General features: G+C 45.6%; 1 protein-coding gene across 7 annotated transcripts; it reads left to right on the top strand.

Moving 5' to 3' along the window:
- The first annotated feature begins 1,972 nt into the window (after positions 1 to 1,972).
- On the top strand, positions 1,973 to 24,380 carry PHF24 (PHD finger protein 24). 7 transcript variants are annotated; one of them, XM_081150834.1, is made up of 8 exons: positions 1,973 to 2,137; positions 14,845 to 14,960; positions 15,907 to 16,092; positions 18,017 to 18,095; positions 18,399 to 18,604; positions 18,951 to 19,111; positions 19,413 to 19,508; positions 19,829 to 24,380. In XM_081150834.1, the coding sequence occupies exons 2-8, from the start codon at positions 14,925 to 14,927 to the stop codon at positions 19,923 to 19,925; spliced, it is 861 nt and encodes a 286-aa protein (XP_081006960.1). In that variant the 5' UTR covers positions 1,973 to 2,137; positions 14,845 to 14,924; the 3' UTR covers positions 19,926 to 24,380. The 7 variants fall into 7 exon arrangements, with proteins under 7 accessions (XP_081006960.1, XP_081006957.1, XP_081006955.1 ...); XM_081150831.1 differs by having other exon boundaries at positions 1,976 to 2,137; positions 14,845 to 15,226; XM_081150829.1 differs by lacking the exon at positions 1,973 to 2,137 and adding an exon at positions 2,410 to 2,778 and having other exon boundaries at positions 14,845 to 15,226.
- Positions 24,381 to 24,387: the final 7 nt, after the last annotated feature.

Below are 24,387 nucleotides of genomic sequence, written 5' to 3'. Positions count from 1 at the left end.
TTCTAGACACTAACATGAATATAGTGACCGTATTTGTTAATCTTATTGACAAGAATCTGGGAGCCAATATATGAACTCAGACCCTCCCAGAATATATATGGCATATGATTGCCATAACTAAAGGGTATACCAAAAAAAAAAAAGCAAAAACACAGTCTATCTTGCAAAGACAGTTCTGTGTGGTACAGTCTCCTCTCCAGCAACCTTTGACCCTGTTCAGTCAGAATCCTGGCTGCCCCTAGACCTACCTTGCTCACTCCCACCTTGGTTTTTCTTTTGCTATTTCTTTGACCTTGAAAATCTTAATCTTGTGTATCATCATTCCATTCTGTGCCCCCCCCACTTAAGGAGATAAGGTAAACTGTCTTCAAAAAGTTTGTGCTTACTAACCTCTCCATACTCCAAACAATCTTTATAACATAGTAAAAAGCTATTTATTCTGAACATGAAAACTTTGCATGTAATCTTTTAAAAAAGGAATTTAATAAATTTCTACTGTTTGTAATACTTTAATATCAACAATAAGTTAAATAATAATTATTCATTTTCCTTAACCCATGCACCTCCCTTCATGAAGTAATCTGTCTCTCCCCTCCTTGGGACTTCCACTGCTTTGCATTCCTCTATCAAACACAACTCATTTTCTGTTTTGTTTTATGGTTTTCGGTCAATGCTTGTTTCCTCTGTGAGATTACAGCTCCTTGAGGGAAAGTGCTGTGTCTTACTCTTATTTGCATCCCTTCCAGTTCTCAGCACAATGCCTGGCACACTATAGGTGCACAATACACTTTTTTTTTTTTTTTTAATGAAGGAAGAAATTAACCAACAGAGATTTCTATGGTGATATTATTACACCCTTGTCTTCCATATAAGCCTGACAAACAGCCTAGAAATAAAACACTCACTGAAAATAGTTCACAGAAACACATCTTTGAAAATTGTTGGTGTGATATAATTCTAAATATTAGGGTCCACCAGGCTATATGTAAGGCGGTCTGCTCTTTTGTGTTACTTTCATCAGAAAAAAAAAAAAGAAGTGTAGTCATTCCTAAGAAATAAGTACGTACTAATTTTGGAACTCCATATACTAATGGTTACCAGCCTTTCCTTTCACAGTGGCAGTACAGTAAAATGGTTACTACCTATATTTTACCTGCATTTTAATCTCACCTCCACCATATATTAGCTTTGTAACCTTAAGCAAGTTGTTTAAACCTCCCTGTGCCTCATTTTCATCACCACCAAAATGTAGAAACTAACAGTACATACCATCCAAGATATGGTGTGAAAATTAATGACTAATATATTTAAAGTATTTAGACTAGTACCTGGCACTTTGTTTAAAAGTGACAGCAAGCCCTGGATGGTGTGGTTCAGTTGGTTGAGTGTTGTCCTGTGCACAGAAGGTTTGATTCCTGGTCAGGGCACATATCCACGTTTGCAGGTTTGATCCTGGTCCGATGTGTATTGGAGGCAACTGATTGATGTTTTTCTCTCACATCCATGTTTCTCTCTCTCTCCCGCTCTCTTCCTCTCTCTCTTAAAATCAATAAAAACATATTTTTAAAATAAATAAATAACAGAAAAAGGGATAGCAATATGTAGTACTATGTTTATTTTATATCCTTCATTGGTAAGTTTCATGATGTTAAAGGTTCTTTTTTTTTTTTATCCCCTACAGCACCTAGAATAGCGTGTAACAAATGCTAGATGTTCAAAAAATGATGACGTGAATTGTATTTGAGATATAGAAAATGAAAGTATGTTTAAAATGTAAATGCAATTAAGTTAAATAAAAGGGTTCTTGGCATATCATTTACCTATCTTCAGGGATTTCTGTATGCTCAGTTGCTAGGTGCTTTATGACTTGACCTTTTTCCTCGCCCTCCTCAGAGCACGCAGTCTGGTGTAGAGCATGTTTATGCATCACAGAGCTGCTGGTCTCCTGACGAGCTGGCGGTTCAGATAGTCTGAGGGAAGACGTTGCTGCAGAAAAAGTGGGTTACATTACATATAGTGCTGCTTTGCTGTTGGAAACGAAAGGCCAATAATTTAAGAAAACACCTCAGGAAGAGTTGGGCCAGCCAAGCATTCTGTGACAGCTCATCTGGACACTCCACGGGGGGGCACTGCAAAGGTGAGCGCCCCAAGACCAGGGTCACGGGCCGGCATGCCTCAGTGAGCAGCTGGGCTTGGAAGGGGTGGCCGAGCCCAGGCGGAGGCCAGGGCCGAGGATGAGTCATTCTCACTTCCCCCAGTCTGCAGCGGGCCCGCACAACGCTTTGCCCCGGCGCGGGAGGGAGCTGTGAGCAGCCTCCGCCGCCGGCCGTGACCCCTACCCGAGCGCCTCCTCCCGGAGGACACTGACCTTGCCGCAGGCGGCCGGGCTGGCGCAGCCCTCGCGCCGCAGAGCCAGGCGCTGGCGAAGCGGTGCCCACTGGAGCCCGCCGCCGCCCCTCCTCGGTCCCTCAGCGCCCCACTCCGGTGCGAGGTCGCCGGCGGAGTCGCGAGGGCCGCGCCTGGACGCGCAGGGGGCGGGGCGGGGCGCACCCACCGCCCGGAGGTGGTCTCGCGCGGGCGCACGCGCCGCAGTCGCGCGGAGGGTGGGCGTGCTCCTAGCGCGCGCTGCCGCCGCCGCCTCAGCCTGCTGCTCCGCCCGCGCCGCCGGCTCGCGGCTCTCTGCCCCTGCACGCCGGCTTCCAAGCAGCCATGGGTGGCGCGGGGCCGGCGGTGTAGTCAGCCAGCCCCGGACCCGCGTCCCGCACCCTGACAGTCCGGGTAAGCGGGGTCGGGGGCGGCGGGGACCCGGCAGGCACCCTACGGGGCGGGTCTCCGGGGACTCTGAGGTGTTGTGTGTGGAAGCCGCCCCCGAAGGGGTCCCTGTGTAAATGCACAAACCCCGACTGTCTGCTGCCTCTACCCTTTGGGAGAGTCCCGGAGGCGCTGTGTGGGAGCCGTCCCCATAGAAATCCCCGTGTGAATGGAGACTCCCAGGGCTCGCTCGGCATTTGCTGCCATGGGGAGGCCGAGTGGCACCGTCCCCAGAGACCGTCTGTGGTAACTATGGTTGGGCAAGGGTATCCCTGGAGTTGCCTCAGTGGAAGACCATTTGGGAACATGGGAGACCATAGGGGAGCCTCAGGAGCCTGTGCGGTGAGGATGGACCCCCATAGAGGACCCCTATATGAAGGAGGACCTTAGACTATGCCCTAGAACTGTCTGGAAGGAACCTCTGCCTGGGAGGAGGGGATCCTGCTGTGGGATCCAGGCCAGGGGTAACTTCCCATATGCCCAGAGGATTTTGGCCTTGGCCTCCCTTCAGACTCAGTGTGCATTAACTTGTGTCCCTCCAGTATGGTCCAGAGGTGGGGATCTTGTGGGGCTGCTGCCTTTGTCCATTGCCCCTCATTAGGATTTTTATTCTGGGCGGTAGCCCAGTTGGCTGCAAGCTGGATTTTAGTGGAGGCAGGAACTTCTATAAGAACACAGGCTCAAGAAAGGGAAGGACCAGTGAGGCCTCCGAAGCAAAGAAATATTTTAATCCCTGGCTTCGACCATGAGGAAGAAAGAAGTAAGCTCAGGTGGGACAACAGAATCTGACAGGTCTTGTAAAGAAAGTCCTTTGAAGGAGGGAAGAAAGGAGATGTAGGATTCTTGAGCACCTGTGTGCCAAGTTCTACGTGTACCAGGGATGTTTAACATCTTATATAATCCTTACAACAGCCTTGAAATTATTTCCTTCTAAACATTAGGAACTTTAGACTCAGAGAGGTTTAGCAAGTTGCCTAAGGTCACAAAGCTTGGAATCATGAAATCTGTTTTTTGAAGTTTATTTGGGGAAAAGTATCAAGGAGAGGCAGAAGCAAGAATGTATGTTTTTAAACAAGTTGTATTAAGGTACCAAGCATAGGGCTTTGCAATAGTATATGCTTAATAAATGTGATGATTAAATAAGTGGATGAGATTTTTCACTGAGGATGAGACTGCTGCAGGAACTGATTTCCACTGAATCTCCAGATTTCAGGGTGTGGCTTCTTTCTCTGGCAGCCTCACTGTAAAGATGTCTCTGGGTGGCTCTGGACTTAATTGAGTTTGGAAGAGGCCTCTGGGTGTGGTCTTTGACAGGACTTGCTCCGAGGAACTAGGGGAACCCTTCGGAGGATGGAGTGTCCTGAGACAAACCTCCCTGCTACAGAATCCTTGAGGGGGAGGAAGGAGAGACGGGGTCATTTTTAGGAAGCATGACATGCTGTCCTATGGCCATCTGACTACATGGACCAGCAGACATTGGTCCACAGATACCACTCAGGACTTTTGTCCCATAGTGCCTCAGTATGACAGGAGGAGGGTGGGAAAGGTGCAGAACCAAGGAAGGCCTAATGTTTTCTCGGGAGTGCAAAGGGCCTGACATAGTAATGCACCTTTATCTTGCCCTCTCGGCTGTGGTGGTGCTTTCATTCCACCTGACTCCTAAGGGTGTGAATTTGGGATCAAGGATAGACTTTAGTTTCTTGTCCAAAGAAATGGAGTGCTGAGGAAGCTCAGCAGTGGAATTCTCCACAGAGCCATTCTGAGAGAGCTTTTCTGCTCCCCTTCCTCTCTTCTTCTACCCAGCCAAAGCTAATGACATCTTCCTTTAATAGAAGTGGCTTCCTTGGGCTCCTGGGGTTACATAGTGAGAAGAGAGATGAGGCTTGTGAGAAAACAAGACAATTGTTAGCTTTTCTTTTTAACTTGCTGGCCACCTGAAGCCTGGGTGTGGCACTTCCTGCACAGCTCAATGGAGTAAACTAAAAAAGGTTTGTATTAGTTTACTATAACCTCCCCATTACAGAGCTGTTTATAATCCCCTTTTAGTTCAAACCTCTCTCATCAGCTTAACACACCAAAATAAACAGGGATATATATTTTTAAAGAAAATCAGAAGAAGCAAGCCTGCAAATATGATCTTTGCTCCAGTTCAGAGATTTGTCATTAGGGTTTTATTCCTAAACTGGATTTTTCACTGAGGACTCTTGGTATCACACCCACTCATAACCCTGGAAATTTTGCTAGAAGGCTGCAGATGCTCCCCAAATATTGGACCTTGAATATCACCTCCTAAGAATACTGATAACATATTCCCTAATCACAACATGAGTTTGCAAATTAAATCATTCCAGAATGAGTATGAAGGATGTAACCAGGTTCCTTGATCTTCTCAAAGCAAAACAAAACAAAAAACAGTCTCTACAAAGGGAAATAAAAGGGGAGAGAATGGCTCAGCAATCTCATTGAGTATATACCAATGTTTCTGGGTTTTTCAGCCTTTAATCTTCCACATCTTCTCTGACCATGTTCTTATGATTTTGATTTTCCTCCTCCCACATTTGCCAACCTTTTTTTTTTTTTTTTTTTTACCATTTGGGGTTTTTTTGTTTTGTTTTTAAAATATGTTTTATTAATTTTTTTTTTTAGAGAGAGAGGAAGGGAGAGGGAGAGAGAGAAACATCAATGAGAAAGAGACATCAATAGGCTGCCTCCTGCATGCCCCCAATGGGGATCTAGCCCACAACCCGGGCATGCGCCCTGACGGGGAATCCAACCAGCAACATCTTCGTGCATGGGACGACACTCAACCAACTAAGCCACACTGGCCAGGGCTTGCTGTCTTTTCTACAGTCCTTCCTTTTCCTTGAACATGAATAGTAGGGCCTTCCCTAGCCCACTTCCCATACTCCCTAGTATATCTCTTCCTAAGTAGATCATATTTATGCAAATAGTTTCCTTTCTTATAGCTACAAAATCTATTATCTTCCAGTCCCACATGCTTTTCTCCACTAGTGCTCTTGGTTTGTGCTACTCTCATTTCCCAAACTGATTTATTCATTTTTGGTGGGACATCATTATCCACTCCACCCCTCAATCTTAATGACCAGTTCTGACAGGAATTGCTTACCAGCTCTGGACTGAGAAACCAGGACCATCAGTGTCCAGCTGGAGACATGATTATTTTTTCCATTATAACATCTCTCTCCATCCTTCCTCCTCTTCCAGCAATCCCCTCAGAGAACCATATATATTTACTAAGTGCTACCTACTTTGCCAGGCACTATGCTAGATAAATATGAGAGTTCCTTGCCCTTGAGGAGTTCACATAAAATCAGTCTGTATTTCTCTAATCATTTACTATAAAGAGTAAGAAAATAAGGGGGGAATTACAGCTTTACAGAGTATCCACAGGAATCAACGTGGAGTATGCCTTTTTCCAAGTGTCACTCAAATGCAACTGCTGTTCTGTGCCTCCTCTGGCAGCCACATTCTCAGCACCCTGCCATTGCCCTACCCACATTACTTTTGCCCATATGCTTTAAGTAAACTGGCCACACTTTTGAATTCTTATGATAATCAGGAAAGTACCTTATATTTTAATGACATTACAATTTACAAAGCCCTTTTACATACATGATCTCTGGTTTGAGAAGTGTTTCAGTTACTGGGGTTTTCTCACTAAAACAGCAGTGTATAGGATGACTGGCTTGCTTTTGCTTTCTTCCCTTTTTCTTTCTTTTTTAGCCTTCTAATCAGGCTTATGGGTCTCCCAGAGGGAAAGGAAAAGCCCCAGTGATTTACTACAGTCACCTCTTACCAACTCTTAGGCTATAAGGAGGACTTTCCTGTTGGGTGGTCAGCACTGGGACTTATCAGGGCTATCCTACCTCCTGACCTCAGAAAATTCAATTCTCTGGTTTTTTTCTCCCTGAAAATCAACATTCATACTCCCTTTTAAACAAATACTTTCAGCATACTATCTCAAACCAGTTCTTTGGGCTGATTCTTATGTGAGCGCAGGTTTCCTCTCCTGTTACTATTCAGCACCCAGCTGGCTTCATACCATCTGAGCCATGATGGAGTCCCCATATAGCTCCATGCCTTGGCATGTGCTTTTATCTCTTCCTGGAATGCTTTTTTTTTTTCTTATCCACTGGGGTAACTCCCACTCATATTTCAAAATTTAGCTCAAGCAACACCTTTTTTTTTTAAAATCCCACACTTATGCCCCCTACACACACACGTACACTGCATTCTCAGGCTGAGTGAGGTTCCATTTGTCATTCTACCAACAGTTAAGTGACTGATTTATGCCTGACACATAGTAGGCTGCACTCAGAAAATATTTGTAGGCTCAACAAACAAGTAAGTCATGATAATTATGTTGTAATAAGTGCATTAAATGGGGCTGAATCTGTGCTTCAGGGACCCAGAGTAGAGAACAAGGAGTGCCTCTCCATCTTGCTGAAAAGCTCTGCTTGCTAAGTGCAATCACACCAGCCAATCCCTGATGGTGCGCTGTTCCTTAACTGTTGCTCTGCTTCTGTGGGAAGCCAGCACTGTAGCTTTTCATGAAGACTCATCCCAGGCCCCCAGAGGCTAAAGATCATACCATAATTTTGGCCTCATGTATATTAGAGCTGTGTGGGCTTTCAGTAAGTATTAAACAACAACAGGACCTCCCTCACATCTCATTCTCTTGAGCTGAGCACAGGAAGACAGTTTTGCTCGTTCTTCAGCCCTTCTCCTTGGAAACCCCTGAAGAGCCCTGTGCAGCTGAGATGATTACGCCTTCCTGGGCTGACTGAAGCTGGTGCTGCTGTGCTGGATAAACAGGCAAATGGAGGACAGAGAGGCACCAGGTAGACGGCTTTAGGGTCTGTAGACATGAGAACTAAAAGTCTGTAGGCTACTGCCAAGCGACAGAATATCTGACTAGGAGCAGGACGCAAGAGCACTGTAGTGAGGCACTGGATTTCTAAAGCAACACCTAGTCACTGGAGTACAGCCAGACCATTTGGGGCTTGAATTTCTTCAAAGATCATCAGGAGGTAAGGGGACTCTTTTTGGTGGTTTTTGTTTAAAGTCTCAAGAGAGATGTTAATGTGCATGGTGAGCTTAAAGTCTGTGCTGTGCATTCTGCATTTTTAGGCCCTGGTTCTGTTTGTATTTCAATATCCTTGTGGATGGTCACCTTCTATGTTAGGCATGTGGCTTTCTCTGAGGCTTTCAGTCTTTCAGGCATATGCTTTCTGGAGCCAAATGTCGAACACCTTGAAATTTTCACCTTACGTGCAGATGCTGCTTGTGCTAAATGTTGCCAGCCAAAACCCAGCCCAAACCAAGCCTAGGGGCTTCCTACATATCCCCTTAGGGTAGCTGCCCTCCTGTGGGTCTGGCCACAATGCTCCTTAGATGTAGTGTAAATGCAGGGGACCATTACATTTGGTAATATGAGTCTCTCTTTTCTTACCATTGTGGTTGTGGACACTAAGTTCCAAAATTCCGTAGCTCTCTCCTGTTGTCAAATAAATTACCCATAACTACTATATGGTTACCTGTTCTCATCACTGCTAGCCCTGACTCACCAGTTAGAGTCCATCTCTGGGAAAGCAGGGTAGATGAGATGAGCTGGTGACTGGAGTTCTAGAACTGAGTTTTGAAGATTTGGTCTGATCAGTCTCTCTTGCCAACTTTGAGGAAGAAAAAGGCTACTGATACCATAATCTCAAATAAACTTATGTTGCCCAGTCATCTCTGCAACATTAATTCAACAAAGATTTATAGAACACACACTCCATGGAAGGCAGGGGGAAACATCTAGATTTTCCTCCTTCTTAGTCTCAGTGAAAAACTAGGATTCCTTTTCCAACTGCTCAAACCACTCTGGTTGTTTTCCCTGTCCCTCAACTCAGGTTTTCTTTGCCTTGCTTCTGCCTAGAGAAGCCCTTGTGATCATCCAGGCTATCACTTTTAGTTGCTTTTGAGCCTTTTCCAAACAGCTGCCATTCCCATATCAAGAATCAGCTGAAAGCAAGTAAGTAGCATGCCAAATGTAGAGACTCCTGCCCATTAGGAGGGTTGCTCTCCAGGCTCATCACAGCTATGAATCTTTTTTTTTTTTAAATATATCTTTATTGATTTCAGAGAGAGGAAAGGAGAGGGAGAGAGGGAGAAACAGCAATGATGAGAGAGTCATTGATCAGCTGCCTCCTGCATGCCCCCGACTGGGGATCAAGCCCGCAACCTGGGCATGTGCCCTGACAGGGAATCAAACCCTGATCACCTGGATCCCAGGTCGCTGCTCAACTGCTGAGCCACGCCGGGCCGGGCTACAGCTATGAATCTTTATGGAGAAATTTGAAAGAAAAGTCCCCTCCCTGCCTTCTTTCTTATTTCTCTACCAGCTCTGGCTGTGGAGCAACCCCTCTCCTCCTATTCCCACCACTTCGCTCTTATAAATAATCCCAAAGCATGGGCTCTGCAGAGAATGGGTGTGCCTTGCACACACACATTCCAAGCTGCACACATATGTCTCACTGCCTGACAAATAACCAAAGATAGATTCTGGTTATCATCTGTTTTCATTTCCTCCAGATCATATAGTCAGACAGCCCTATTTTACCTTCTGCCTTTGTCCCTCTGTCATTCATACCACCTACTCCTGCCCCCTGAGGTGTTTTCCAAGACTTCCCTAAATACCACAAATTCTCTGACAGTCATATCATTCTTAGGACAATGTCTTTTCATCCTTGTTAGGGAGGCAGAAAACCCCAGTTATACCCACCAGCCAAACAAGTAATCATTAGGTATAATTTACAGAATCTTTGCAATTTGATTTCCTTTTAACTCACTCTTCTTCCTAGGACTTCTTCCAGCACAGGAGAGGCCAGGGTTTTCTCACCAGGCATTTGTTTTTACCATCGCTAATGACTACTACTTGTTTTTCTAGAAATTAAACTTGATTTTGTTAATTTCTGAAACACTGCAGGTACACATCTTGGATATTTCAACACATTTTTGCTTTTAATCAAGGTGTCTTTTATATACAGGTTTGAGCCTCTCCATTAAGCGTTAAGGATTTTAGCCTAAGTTTTAAAGCCTAATTTTGTTGCGACTTGATAGTTTATATCAAAATTAAAGCCATGTTGATTCAAAATGACTTGGTGTCTTGTTTGGATTTTGATGGTTTCTTTTATTTATTCATTCATTCATTCATTTATTTATTTATTTATTTATTTATTTATTTATTTATTTATTTATATCTTTATTGATTTCAGAGAGAGGAAGGGAGAGGGAGAGAGAGAGAGAAACATCAATGATAAGAGAGTCATCAATCAGCTGCCTCCTGCACCACCCCTCCCCACCGGCGGGGATCGAGCCCGCAACCTGGGCATGTGCCCCAACCAGGAATTGAACCATGATCTCCTGGATCATAGGTCGATGCTCAACCACTGAGCCACACCGGCCAAGCTTGATGGGTTTTTTTAAATGGTTCTGCTCTATATAATCTGCATTATGGGCCTAGAAAGTTAAACCATCTCAGGTGAAATAAAGAGCGGTGCTCCAAGATCCTGTGGTCAGGGCTGGAAAGTCCTTTTTTATTTGTTTTTATGTTTGTTAATTTTGCTGGTGGCTGTCATCTTCAGTCTTCATTGAAATTCCTTTAAGGATAAACTCAACACCATTGCAATGTCATGGTAAACAACTGAGATGGCTTAATAGTGATTCTTGTTATCCTTACAGAGAATAGTGGTTGTAGCAGGACTACACTGTGTTGGGAAATATCTGGGATTAGTTTGCTAATACACTATTAACGAGTCAGTTCACTTACAGAGTAACCCTCTTAATTGGCTGGTCTTTGTTCAGAACTCTTATTACATTACCTGAAAAAGCCAATAAGAACCAAATTCATTGATTTTCCTCCAATGAATCAGTCTTGGAAAAGTGAATTTTGTATGATTATTCCAGATCTCCAAATAAGTGTTTCTGAACTTTTTCCCCAACCCATGTCTTCTTGCTGATAAATATAAATGTCATGACTTCTCCCTAAACTTCTGATATAACTTCTGGCAGAGGCTTCCCCAAACTATTTAGGGAGCTAGTACCTTCTGTGTATCCCCAAGAACCAAGAAGATACTGTAAACCTCTGCTGTGTTATAGTCTATGTTACAAAAAAAAAAAAAAATGAGTAATGACTTTTAATATTTGTTTTCCAAACAACTATTATAATTGATGTGCTTTTTCAATCCACTCATTTCTCTCCCTCCTCTGAGAGTTTCTTTTTTCAAAAAATGTTTTTATTGATTTTAGAGAGAGAGGAAGGGAGAGGGAGAGAGAGAGAAACATCGATGTAAGAGAGAAACATCGATCAGTTGCTTCCTGCATGCACCCCAACCAGGGACTGAACCTGCAACCTGGGCATGTGCCCTGACCAGGAATCGAACCCACCACCTTTTGGTGCACAGGACAACTCTCCAACCAACTGAGCCATGCTGGGCAGAGCCATATACTTTCTAATTTTACAAACAAATTTTACAAATAAGGATAAGGAATCTTTTCTCTCTTATCAGTCAGTTTTTAAATTAAAAAATATGGATTGGGTGTCTTTGGTAACAATTGATGGTAGGGCAAGCACCTAGGCTGAGTAGGAAATTGTACCACTATAGCACATACAAAAGTTATTTCTGGTAGGAACATCCAGCTGTAATCAGATATTATGTTCAGGTTGTGGCAAAAATAGGTTTTGAGCTGTTTGTATGGAAAATAATATACTAATTAATAAATAATACAAGAATAAACTCTGTGTTTTGTGTACTTACAACTGTAAACCTACTTTTTGCTCTACCCTGTATATTAAGAATTCATTAAAAAATCAAACATACTTTTCCATAATTGGGAAATGTTTATTAAATGTCTGTTCTCTTCCAGACACATTGCTAGGCAGCAGAGATAGGCACTGTGCAGGGTAAGCAGTCTAATAGAGGAAACTGGCATTGATTAGATAATCATCCTATTGAATATGTAATGACAAAGATAAGTGCTCTAGAGCTGAAGAGTGTGGTGCTGTGAGCACTCCAGTCTGGACTGGGGAGTCAGCAGTGACTTCCCTAAAGAAGTGGTATTTGAGCTGAGCTCTGAGAAATGAATAGGCACTAGTCGGGCAGAAGGAATGTTTAAAGTTCCCCCCAAAATGGAGCATGGCAAACAAAGACTGAAAGAAGGCCAGTGGTGTTGGAATACAGAGTAAGGAAGGGAGGGCAGACCAATCAGAGCCTCACAGGCCATGAGAGAGAGACTGATTTGGAGGACTTTATCCTGAAAGTTACAGAAAGCCATTGAAAGTTTTAAGCAGGGGCTAATATAACACCTGAATGTCCCAGAGACATCTTTAATTCAACATGTACAAAATCCAGTTTCATTGTCCCTCTTTCTTTTTTTTAAAATTGATTTTAGAGAAAGGGAAAAAGAGAGAGAAACATCGATTTGTTGCCTCCTACATGCACCCCAACCAGGAATCAAACCCTCAGCCTAGGTATGTGTCCAGACCAAGAACTGAACCTGTAACCTTTTCGTATACAGGATGCTGCTGCAACCACTTAGCCACCCGACACGAGCTGTCTGTCTTATTTTCCAGTTTCTGTAGGCGGTACTACCATTCTCCTAGTTTGGTGATTTAAAACTGCCCTCTCATTAAGTCAGACAGAGGGGTGGGGGCAGGTACAAGAGGGTAGGGTGGAGATAAATGGTGACCAAAGGAGACTTGACTTTGGGTGGTGAACACAATACAATGTACAGATGATGTATTATCTTGAAACCTATATAACTTTATTAACCAATGTCACCCCAATAAATTCAATAAAAAATATTAAAAAAAATAAGTCGGACAGAGAAAGATTGAACTAAATACTGTATAATCTCACTTATATGTGGAATCTAAAGACATTGAACTCAGAAACAGATGGTTGCCAGGGACTGAGGGGTAGGGGAAATGGGGAGATGCTGGTCAAAGGGTAGAAACATTCACTTATAAGATGAATAAGTTCCAGGATGTAAGGTACAACATGGTGACTTTAGTTAACAAAAGTCACTCTTGACCAATCAGTTATTTTATTCCTAAATTTCTCTATTTATATTTCTATGATATCAAATGCACTTAGTCATCATCATTTCAGTGTAAACACTGTGCGTCTTGCCTAGACTATTATAGTAGCCTTCTAATTGGCCCTAACTTTTCCTCCTACCCTCTGTCACCTTTCCCCCAAACAAATAGAGGGTAACTTCCTACCCATCCTTCAGGGTCCACTTTGACTCCCAGTAGTGTGGTTTCACCTTCCTTTAAGCACTTCAGCACTCTGTCTTACTCTTCTTGGAGTTCTGATATTAAGTCACTTGAGCAGTAAGACTCTGTTCTTCTGTCTTCTATTTCCTATGAGTGGTTAGTGCCTTGCACATAGTACTATTTGATAAGCCTTGATTATAATGGATTGAGAGCAAAGCTAAAATGCACTCTCTGCTCCACTTTACATATAGAACAAGCACTCCCCCGCTGAATTCCACTAAGACCCCTCAGGCTAGAAAATAGCAAACTGCTTTGCAATATACCCTCACTTTCTGATGCTATGCCCTGCAGAAGAAGAGCAGAGATAACGTTACTTTTTAACCTATAAAGGATATGGACCTTTCTTGAACAGTTCACAAAATCAAGGCAGAGAAATGTGGAAGTGGCATTAATGAAGACTTACAAATGTGAGAAGCACCTTAGAGGTTGTAATGGGCCAGTTGTCTGTTGTTGGGTCTGTTGATAGATAAACAGACCCATAAAGAGGCATAGCTACTGATTAGAGGGGCAAGGAAGTGTTTGTGACTTTGACCACATGGATAGAGTGGTAGTTTCCTGACTGCCTATTCAGGAGTCCTTTAAAAATAGTTCATTCACTCTGATTCAAAAAGTAGGCATTTGATATGGATTATCCCTGGATGGATTGTACACAGCACTTATTGAAGGAGCTTCCCTTAAATCAGAAGTCTGAAATATATTGCTGTAGTCTTGTTTTAAGCCTTGGGTCATCTTGTGGGGCAGAAGAGAGACTTGGGCTCTGAGGTCTCCAACTATCTCAAAGTAGCAGAGGTTTCCCCAGCTGGCATGGCTTAGTGGTTGAGAGTCAACCTAGGATCCAGGAGATCACGGTTTAATTCCCAGTCAGGGTACATGCATGGGTTTCAGACTCAATCCCCAGAGGGGGCATGCAGGAGGCAGCTGATCAATGACTCTCATCATTGATGTTCCTCTCTCTTCCTCTCCCTTCCTTTCTGTCTAAAAAAAAAATAAAAAATCAATAAAAACATTTTTTAAAAAAAAGTAGCTGAGGCCTAGGATCCCTGAACTTAATTGGCTTTGGGACAAGGAAGATAGAAATACCATTTCGTATTTGTAGAGTGCTTTCCAGTCCACTAAGCACTGTTAAGCCCATGAACTAATGTTATCTTCATGACAGCCCTATAGAGAGCGGTGAGCAGATAACCCTCATTTCATAGATGGCAAAACCAAGTCACAAGGCCAGTCAGAAGTAGAATCAAGGTCTTCTGACTCCTTAACAACTGCTCTCTCCACCCCACCACTAATGAGGTTTAGAACTAGAGAAACTGCCCTCACCAGTGTGTCTCAGTGGTTAGAGCATTAGCCCACACACTGAAGGGTCACAGGTTTGATTCCCAGTCAGGGCAAGTACCTGGGTTGCAGGTTCAATCCCTGGCCCTGGTGGAGGCACATGTGGGAGGCAACCAATTGATGTGTCTCTCTCACAGCAATGTTTCTCTCTCTGTGTCTGCCTGTCCGTCTCTCTCCCTCTTCCCTCCTTCTCTTTCACTCTCTAAACAAAAATCAATGGGAAAAAATATCCTCACTGAGGATTAACAAGAAACAACAAAAACTGTTTAGTAGCATTTGGCACTTAGGTAAATGCTTGAAACTGATTGGCTCACCATGGTCAGCCATTAGCAAGTCTGAGCCCCTCTGCTTTTTGTTCACAGAGCCATGGGTGTGTTGATGTCCAAGCGGCAGACAGTGGAGCAGGTGCAGAAGGTGAGCCTGGCTGTGTCTGCCTTCAAGGATGGGCTGCGGGACAGGCCTTCCATCCGACGCACAGGTGAGCTTCCAGGGTCCCACCATCGCACTGTAGAGGGCTTTGTCCAGGAGGTGCAGGAGGAGAAAGAAGCAGAGGCAAGCACCCCAGTGCTCCAAGAAGAAAGCAGCATCAACCGTGCGGCCTGGGAGAGGCTCCGAGATGGGCGTGGAGTGGAACCTGAGGAGTTTGACAGGAACAACCGTTTTACTCCCCCCGCCTTCATCCGCCCCACCCGGAAGCTGGATGATGACAAGTCTCCAGATATCTGCTTGGAGCCCAGAGAGCCTGTGAGTGCCCAGTTAGGGCAGCTTCCTCAAGTTTTAGACCTTCTGAGGATCAGGGAGTAAGACAGGGAGTCCTGGGTATGGTTAAAGTGAGACTCAAAACCAGAAAGATGGAGCTGACTCCAGAGTGATCTTTGAGTTTCTTCCACAAGAATAAAAATGTTAATGACATTCTGGGTTAGTTTTAGTGAAAGAAAGACTTGAGGCAGCAGGTGACAAGGAATGATACCATGGTAGGTCTTTTGCCAGCCTTCCCACCTAAGGGATAGTACTACCCCCTGTAGGGAGCATTTGGAAATTAGTGGGGTGGGGGGAGTTTGGGGAGGTCACAATAACTGTGGGCGTTGCTACTGGTATTTGGTACCAAGAAAACCAGGATGCTAAGTGTCCAGCAATGCCTGGGACAGTCTCTCACAACAGTTTATTCTTTCCAAAAATGGTAGTAGCATCCCTCTTCGGAAACATGGTCACACAGGCCTGAGCAGCTGGAAGAGCATGCGAGTTCTTGTCTTCCAGAGAGACAAGATGAGAAATACCACCTTAACACTGGCTTCAGTTGGAGTTGTTCCCCTAGGCTGCTCCAGGGAGACTCAGCCCTATATGGATAGCTCTGTGCTTGGAGGCCATAGGATCTTGCTGCCTGTACTCACACATCCCTGTTTATTCCTGCCATCTTTCCCCAGGTTATCAATGATGAAATGTGTGATGTCTGTGAGGTCTGGACAGCTGAGAGCCTCTTCCCATGCAGGGTCTGCACCAGGGTTTTTCATGATGGCTGCCTGCGTCGCATGGGCTACATCCAAGGGGACAGTGCAGCAGAGGTGACCGAGATGGCACACACGGAAACAGGCTGGAGCTGCCACTACTGTGTGAGCTTGGACTGTGGGGACAATGGGCTGCTACACCACAGAGGACATGGCACTTTTTCTGGAGGCCCAGTCTTAGGACACTGGTTTCTAGGCAGTGACCTAAAGAGTTTTCCAATAGTAGATATAAGGATCCTAGAGTTAGGACAGGATTTCTCTACATCAGTACTATTGACATTTTGGGCACAATAATTCTTTTTTGTGGGGGCTGTGTGCATTGTAGGATTTTTAGCAACATCCCTGGTCTCTAGCCACTATCTAAACACTAATGATTCTCAAATCTGTGTGTCAATACCTAAATTTTCTCTGTCTCTTGGACTTATATTCATCTTTATGCTTTACATGTACTTCATATTCAACATGCCCCCAAATGAACTAATCTTTCTCAGAAAACCTTATCTCTGTGAATACCACCTCACCCCACCCCCCAGTTACCAATCCCAACCTTTTTCTTGTCTTCATCCCTCACATCTTAGTAAATCAACAGCTCATATTGATTCTACCTCCTAATATCTCTCAACTCTCTCCTTTCTCATGTCTTAGTTTAGTCACTCATCTTCTCTTATCTATACTATTGCAACAGCTACCCAACTGCTCTCCATGTCTCCAGACTTTGTCTCTTGAATCCATTTTCCACACAGCAGTCAAAGATCTCACCATGGCACATCACACTTAAAAACCTTTCAGTTACTCACTTTTGTTCTCAGAATAAAGGCCCAATTTGAGAGGTTCAATAAAGGGCATTTGAGGTACTTCATCGTCAGCCTTCTGCCTACCTCCCTTCCTTTTTATCATTCCTTCCTGCTCTCCCCCAACACACATACTCTACACTCCAGCCACAGTGAACGTCTCACAGTGTTATACACCATTGTGCCTAGCATATAGTAAGTGCTCAATAAGTGTTTATTGAAAGAATGGCTTGAGTTCTTTATGAAATCCACAAATGAATATTCATGAAATGTCTACTCCTGTTCTTCGCTGGTATTTTAGGAGAGAAAATAACCTACTAGAAAGAATCTTTGATATTTTAAAGACTGTAAATTAATGTTAAAAAATAACATATCAGTGCTCTTTTGGAATTAAAAATTCTATGAGACCACAAAAAAAATCATTTGATTTTAGGAACTTTGTCACGATGGCATCTCTTTCCATTACTTTGGAATGATTTAAAGTGATACAACCCATTAGGAGCAGAGTTACAATTAAAATTACTTTAAACTAAAATACTCTTTGAGCACAGTCTAACACAGAAGCCAAATCCATAAAATGGATAAAAATGGAACTTCTCAGTTGATGGGGCCAGGGATTCACAACTCTACCCACTTACTAACCCACTTTCTCCCTTGCAACGGCCTCCTACGGCACTTCCAAGGAAGCCCTGGGGTATCTCAGGAAATAATTTTAAAATCACTGTTTTAGCCCAGCCAGCGTGGCTCAGTGATTGAACATTGACCCATGAACCAGGAGGTCATGGTTTGATTCCCAGTCAGGGTACATGCCTGGGTTGTGGGCTTGATCCCCAGTAGGGGGTGTGCAGGAGGCAGCCAATCAGTGATTCTCTCTCATCATTGATGTTTCTCTCTCCCTCTCTCTCTCTCTCTCTCTCTCCCTCCCTCCCTCTCCCCCTCCCTCCCCCATCAATAAAAACATATATTTTTAAAAAATCACTGTTCTAGTAAAAGGGACTCAGGGCTGGAGTCAGGATACTTGGGTTCTGAGGAAGATTCTTCCTCACATTTGAACTACTCTAAGCAAGTCCTTTCCCCTTTCTGGGGCCTCAGTCTCCTTGACTGTGAATGAGAGACTAAGATTAGATGATCTCAGAATTGCCTTTCAGTTGAAATACTAGTTCCATTTCTCTTGATCTTTGGTCTTTCTTCCTTACTGGCCTATGTTGCCACTGACTCAGCTCTTCTGTTTTTTTCAGAACAACCTGAACTTGCTGCTAACTGAGGAGGAAATGTATAGCCTCACGGAGACCTTTCAGCAGTGTAAAGTCATCCCTGGTAAGGCTGGGTGGTGCTGCTGGATGGAGAGGGGCCAGGCAGATTTATCCATCATACTTTCCAGGATGAAAGCAATATCCTGGAATTTGGGGGGTAAGGGGTAAATAGGTCCCTGTTCCCAAGCTGTTGGCCAGCAGGGGCACCCACACCCAGCAACAGCCTGGGTTATCCTAGTGATGAGAGACAAAGACTCTATAAGAGCTGTGGATGTAGGGGCTCTAGAGGGTACCCTAGAGGTGAATTGAGGTGCCCCATAAGATGAGGAAGGAGTGGGCATGGCTAGCATGTGGTGCCTCCCCACAGATTGCTCCCTGACGCGGGAGGACTTCCTGCGCTACCGCCACCAAGCAGCAAAGCGGGGGGACAGTGACAGGGCTTTAAGTGAGGAGCAAGAGGAGCAGGCAGCCCGCCAATTTGTAGCCCTGGACCCTGATCATCGAGGACACATAGAGTGGCCTGACTTCTTGTCCCATGAGTCCCTCCTACTTCTGCAGCAATTGCGTCCCCAGGTAAAGGCCAGCTGGGGTAATGTCTATGGGATACTGGGTGACAGACACCTGGGAAGCATGCGGGTCAGGTTGGGGGAGCACTGGGCACTCTCTGAGCAGGGACCAGTACCAGAAAAGGGCTCAGGTTCCATCCAGTAACAGGTGACCCAGTGTCTAGGCTGAGGAAACTACCCAAGGAGGATTGATCTGCACTGGACCCCACTGCAAATGTTGGTGCTACCAGAAAGGCTCTGGGCAGCTTCAAAGAGTGGTTGCAGAAGTGGTAATGGAGGTAGAATTCTCTGCGGATTGACAGTTCACAAAATATTTTCACCTCCAAGATCTTAACTTGTCTCTTCTTCTCCAGAACTCTCTGATAAGGCTTCTGACGGTCAAGGAGCGGGAGCGAGCCCGAACCACCTTCCTGGCATGGGGCAGTGGGAGCACCATCAGTGAGGCAGAGTGCCGCCGTGCACAGCACTCTTGGTTCTGCAAACACCTCCCAGAGGCTCCTTCCTCCAGTGTCAGGTCTGCTCCCTACCAATCCCTACCCTCACTCACATACTCTCCTTTTTCCATGCTAAATGGCCCTAAATATGACAGGTACCTCCCTGTTTCTCCTGCCAACAGCCAGGAAAGGCTCCTCCTGTGCATTAGACAGAGGACAGTGACTCCTGTTGGCTGAGGCATAGTGCAGTCTCTACTCCAATCTGTTGCCCATGTCAAAAAGACTAGACATGCACATCTAGAGCCATGGATTCACCAGAGTTTGGGAGGGGCCAGGCCTTTCACTGTCCCACTCCTAACTACATGTCTTTGTGCCCAATAGCATCAGCCATGTGGGTCCCATAGCAGACAGCAGCCCAGCCAGCAGCAGCAGCAAGAGTCAGGACAAGGCCCTGCTGCCCACAGAGCAGGAGTCCAGGTGAGTGGGATCTCCTCAACTGGCTGGCTGCTTTCCTGACTACCCAACACACACAAATAAGAGAAGGCATTTCCCATTGTCACCCCAAAACAACAAGGGCCTAACCCAGAAACCAGGCTCCAACATTTGACCCCAGACCCATAGGCCCAGCCACCTGGTCTGTCAGCTTGGAAGCACAGATGGCCATATCCATGCCAGGCGTAATCCAGAACTCCCTTGAATTTTGTCAAACTCAAGCCACGCTGACACTGGGATCAGGTCTCATGAGCCTCGGGGCTCTGCAACCAGCCTCACAAACCTGTTCTTTGATTCCACTCCAGATCTGTGGACTGGCCCACCTTCCTGCGGGAGAATGTCATCTACATCTTGGCTGCTCGCCCGAACAGTGCAGCCATTCACCTGAAGCCCCCAGGATAGCATGGAGCAGAGAAGCTCAACTTGGGAACAGTGGCGTTCTATCCTTTCCCTTTCTCCCTCTCCCCACCAACCTCTGATACTGAGGCTTATGTGGATGGAGCACTGCCAGCATCTCAATTTGTCACCAAGCTTTATGGCACTGAAGTCACCATTCCCCTCACAATAGAGGCGGTGAATGCATTGCCACAGGGAGAAGCCCTGGGAGCTGTGGCAGCACCCAGTCCTGGATACACACACTCACCTTCACATGATAGGCTGGACCCACCACTGCACATGTATAGGTGTGCACACTCACACAGAAACACACCTAGCTGTCCATGCCTTCTTTTGGTTTAAAAATGAGCAAAATTCCTTTGTGAAGCCACTGGTATAGATGACGGGGTCTCGACTCACCCCATTCTATTGGCCAGTTCCAATTCCATTAGATAAGACTCTCGCCAAGTGATTCTTAATAAGGGGGCATATTAGACTCATGTGCTCTCCTGGAGATGCTGACAGGTTCCTTTTTCCTCCATTGAAAATCCCTTCTGTGCTGAGCCACTGTTCTGGTAGGTATGTGCTATGTCCCTCAGCTGTGTTGGGGGTAGTTAAAAACTACCACTGCATTTCAGCCCATTATTTATTTAAATTCCAGTTCCTGGTAACAGAGAAAGTAACTAGTCTGTGGAGTCCTAATTAGAAAAGGGGGAGGAAGTCCCTCCCAAGGACCCAGAAGTCTAGGAACCTCTCAGCCAGGTCATTCAAGTCCAAAAGTCTTTAGAAGAACAGTCAAGAACCAAGGTGAGCCATCCTGGCCCATGTTTTTCAGATGCGAGCTCATGGTCCAGAGCCCAAGGGGCCTGAATGGAACAAGTATGATGTCAGGAGTCACAGCCCTCTGTGTTATATGTGTCACCCAAGTCAGCTACCATGGAGACCTAAATAAAGCCTGAGCTCCAGTAAGGACAAGGGCTGGATAGAAGAAAAAAGGAGAAGGCTCATGCTTTTCTGTCCTTCCAGCTCAACTGAACTAGAAAAGTGTGCCATTGTATGGAGAACAGAGCCAGCCTCCTCTTCCACAGACAGAGGAAGAGCAGCTCCACAGCAGCTCTGAGCAGGGACTCCCTTCAACTACCCTGGCAATGAGGATAAGCGGCTGGAGCTAAGAAGAGGACTTGCATCTCAGCTCTCTTAAGCAATCAAGTCCCGGCAAAGCCTCACTGAAGGAAGCAGTTTTCCCTTCTCCCCACCACTGAGATAGGGCCTGAGTTGCTACTTCTCCCCACTGTTTGCTACATGTTCTTCTCCACCATGCTAAGGCCTGGGCCTAGAATGAGAGAACTCTGGGGACAAGCAGAGGCTGCCACAAGGCCACCAAACGTGGGCTCCAAGCCCCAGCTATCCTTCTTAAGTTCTCAAGTCAGTGCATGCTGTGGGTCAGCCCTGGCTCTTGGGTTCAGGTTTCTCTTTCCAACCTAATGACTTAGGTTTAGCCAGATCTGAGTACCAAGAGTTATTTGAGAGGGGGTTGGCTTGATCATGCAGAAGTTAACATATCCCTATTGCCCAAGTAACTTGTACTAAATTGGGTGTTTACAGAAGCAGCATACGGCTCAGTGTTGAGATGCTTAGAGGAAAGAGTGGAACTGCAACCAGGAGTGTGATATATGGTCTCCTCCTGCAGAAACTGTCTGACCTGGAAGTAGGGTGAGAAGCTTCTGGGTCTGGATTATTTAGGACTAAAATGAGACAGACAGAAGATGAATCTGGGTTCATGTATATGACCCTGGACATTTCAAAACCCACAGCTTTTTGCAAATATTCCTTAGCCATACTCTCAGGACTGATCAGTAGAAGGGGTCATTATTCAGTCCAGTCAAAAAAAAAGAAAAGAAAGAGAAAGCACATGACTCTTGGTCCCAAGGACTGCATCTGAAACAGCCATGCCTGAGGAGATTAAAGCACATTAAGCACACGGCCTCCTACTTACTCTTCTGGCAAATCACTTTCTACATCAAAGGCCTTGGGCTGCTTGATCTCACAGACAGGGCATTTTGAGTAAAAACAATCTCTGGACTTTGAGAGTTGAACAGCTTTTTTTTCTCCTGCTTCATCATCAGTTACAGGAACTGGAAGTCCACCTTGTTCCCTGACCTTTACAGATCAAGGTGATGCCTACCTCTCTGGAGCTGCAGCTTCTAGCTTTCTGTGGGTGAGTGGTGAAAGACCATGGGCCAGATCAGGCTAGCTGGATCCCAGGGCCTGGCAAAGCAGACCCCAGAGTTCTTCCACAACAGGATCTATTATATTTGGGATCACTTTTCCCTATTCCAGGACAGCAAGCTTCCTTGGTAGGGGTATGCTCTAGAGGACCCAGGAAACACTGCCCCCAGCAAAGGATAGAGTCCCCAGTCCACAAGCGCCCTAGAAAGCAGAAAAGCATAGAAAAGTAACCAGCTTCTTCTCTGAAGGCATCTAATTTTTACCAAAGAAGAGGTTCCATAGCTCCCCCAGTCCAGAGTTGCAGAAGGCCCATACCAACCCCCTATTGGGATATCCCTTTGCAGTGACCTAATCCATGCAGCCCTTCTGCAGTATATATGGAGACATTCAAACATTTGTAATCCTAGTAAACTCAATTTTCTTTCCTTTTCAAACCCTTCCATCACTGTGACTGTCTGAAATTCTGCCAAGCACAAAAATTAGTGTCTGACTCTAATAAGGGTAGGAGAAAATGTTTCAGTCTTTTCTTGGCGGCCCAAAACTGATCAGTGCTTTTCCCAAGCATCACCCACCCTACCCCCCCAACCAAAAAAGGCTGGGGTTATATATATATGTTCCTCTGAAAACCATATTCCCTAAACCTGTTCTTCTCCCAGCAGTCCCCTTTCCCATGCTCAAATTTAAGGATAGGGGCATCTGGATGACACAGTGAAGCTGCAGCAACAGAGGGTCAGCTGAGGCAGTAGCTATGGCTGCGTAACCTCTCCAGGTCTGCTCTATGGCTTCCTCTCCTAAAACCAGCCTTCCCCAACAGATGCAGGCTCTGCACTTTTGAGCAATGGCCCCTTTGGATCCCAGGGATGCAGAAGTCCCCTCGCTCCTAGGTACTGACCCACTCTCAAGTGCTCTTCTTTCTTTAAGGACAGCCACAGCCAAAGCCATGAGCACATTGCCTCTTCCTGCTCTCAGCCCAAGTGACTGGGGCTGCAGGGCTGACACTGGCCTTTCTGGCCCTGGTGCTCCCTGTGGGATGTCACCCTGGCCTTGTTTGAATGGCCAAATCTGGGGTTCCCCCATTCCTATCACCAATATGGGAAGCACAGACTCAAACTGCCTGGGAAGAGGACACCTCACTAGGGGTAAACCCAGGATTGTGCCTAGGCCTCTTAGCCCAAAGCACAACCCCAACCATTGCAGGTCTCACAGCTTCAGTAAGAGTGATGCCAGGAAGCCCTAAAGCCAAGAGGGAAGCTCAGCAGACACTGTCTGGCAGGGCCCCAGACTAGCCATGACCACCCCAGAGTCAAGAGTAACCTCTAGGTAGGACTGGTAGTAGGCTCTAGTGACCCTGCAAGCATGTCCCCTTCCAACCAGCAGAGTAAAGGTAGATGTATACTTGGCGCTACAAGGCAGAACAACCTTAATGCCAGAATTGCAGGATATCCTGGCAGCATCTGTAACCATAACCCCTTTTTACCCCTCTATTACAGTGGAATAAAATTGCTACTTTCTCCATGCCACTTAGTTTGAATTTGCCCAGGATCTCTCTCTGCGCCCCTGCCTGCAGCCTAGACAACAGAGATGTCCCCGAGTAGGGGATATTAATGCATCATGCCTGCTCCTGACAGCTCAGCCTTGGAGTGGGGTGGGACTGGGCACTTTCCCTGTTGTTGCTTTCCTGCTGCCACTGCTTTTGGCAACTTTGAGAGAAAAACAAAAAGGCAGGTTGTAGAATTTCCACTAGACCCAACTAGCACAAAGGAAAACCTTTTTCCCTCTGGGCCACATGCCCTGAAGACCCAGATCATGGAGAGGGTGTCAGGTCTGGTCTGGGCCATTGACTAAGAAGCCCAATCACAGTGTGTACAGAATGGGTTGGTGTGACCACAGATATGAACAAGGTATAAGTAGCAAGGCCTTTCCTTATCTGGTGAAACACAGGCCTTCAAACTTAGCTTTCTTTAAGAGATGGCCTATGCTCTGTCTCCCAGCCAAACTCAGGCTTGTGAGGGGGTTCTGAGAGCACTCAAGTAACAATGGAGGATCCAATGCCCTGTGGTCCCTCATGCCCTTCCTATGTGCTTTTCTGAGGAAGGTAACTTGATGGTAAGCTGCGGGGAACATCCCCAAGCCCTGTCTTCCTATTATTATAGCTGCATGTTCCTCCCCATGGCTCAGCCTTTACTCTAAAAGGAGCTGATGCTCCCAGAGGCTGGGCACAGTGGAAATCATAATAAAGAGATTGTGATGCTACTTCAGC

Source organism: Miniopterus schreibersii (genome assembly GCF_964146895.1).
Source record: "Miniopterus schreibersii genome assembly, chromosome: 11".
In the NCBI taxonomy this organism is placed as follows: domain Eukaryota; kingdom Metazoa; phylum Chordata; class Mammalia; order Chiroptera; family Miniopteridae; genus Miniopterus; species Miniopterus schreibersii.
The sequence above is the reverse complement of the archived record's forward strand: the minus strand, read 5'-3'. Positions and strand labels throughout refer to the sequence as shown.

Bases quoted from the DNA above. Each gene is read 5' to 3' on its own strand.
- PHF24 (XM_081150831.1), top strand. From the start codon at position 14,849: ATGGGTGTGTTGATGTCCAAGCGGCAGACAGTGGAGCAGGTGCAGAAG. The intron at 15,227-15,906 runs GTGAGTGCCCAG...ATCTTTCCCCAG, and splicing joins GCTTGGAGCCCAGAGAGCCT to GTTATCAATGATGAAATGTG. The intron at 16,093-18,016 runs GTGAGCTTGGAC...TGTTTTTTTCAG, and splicing joins GCTGGAGCTGCCACTACTGT to AACAACCTGAACTTGCTGCT.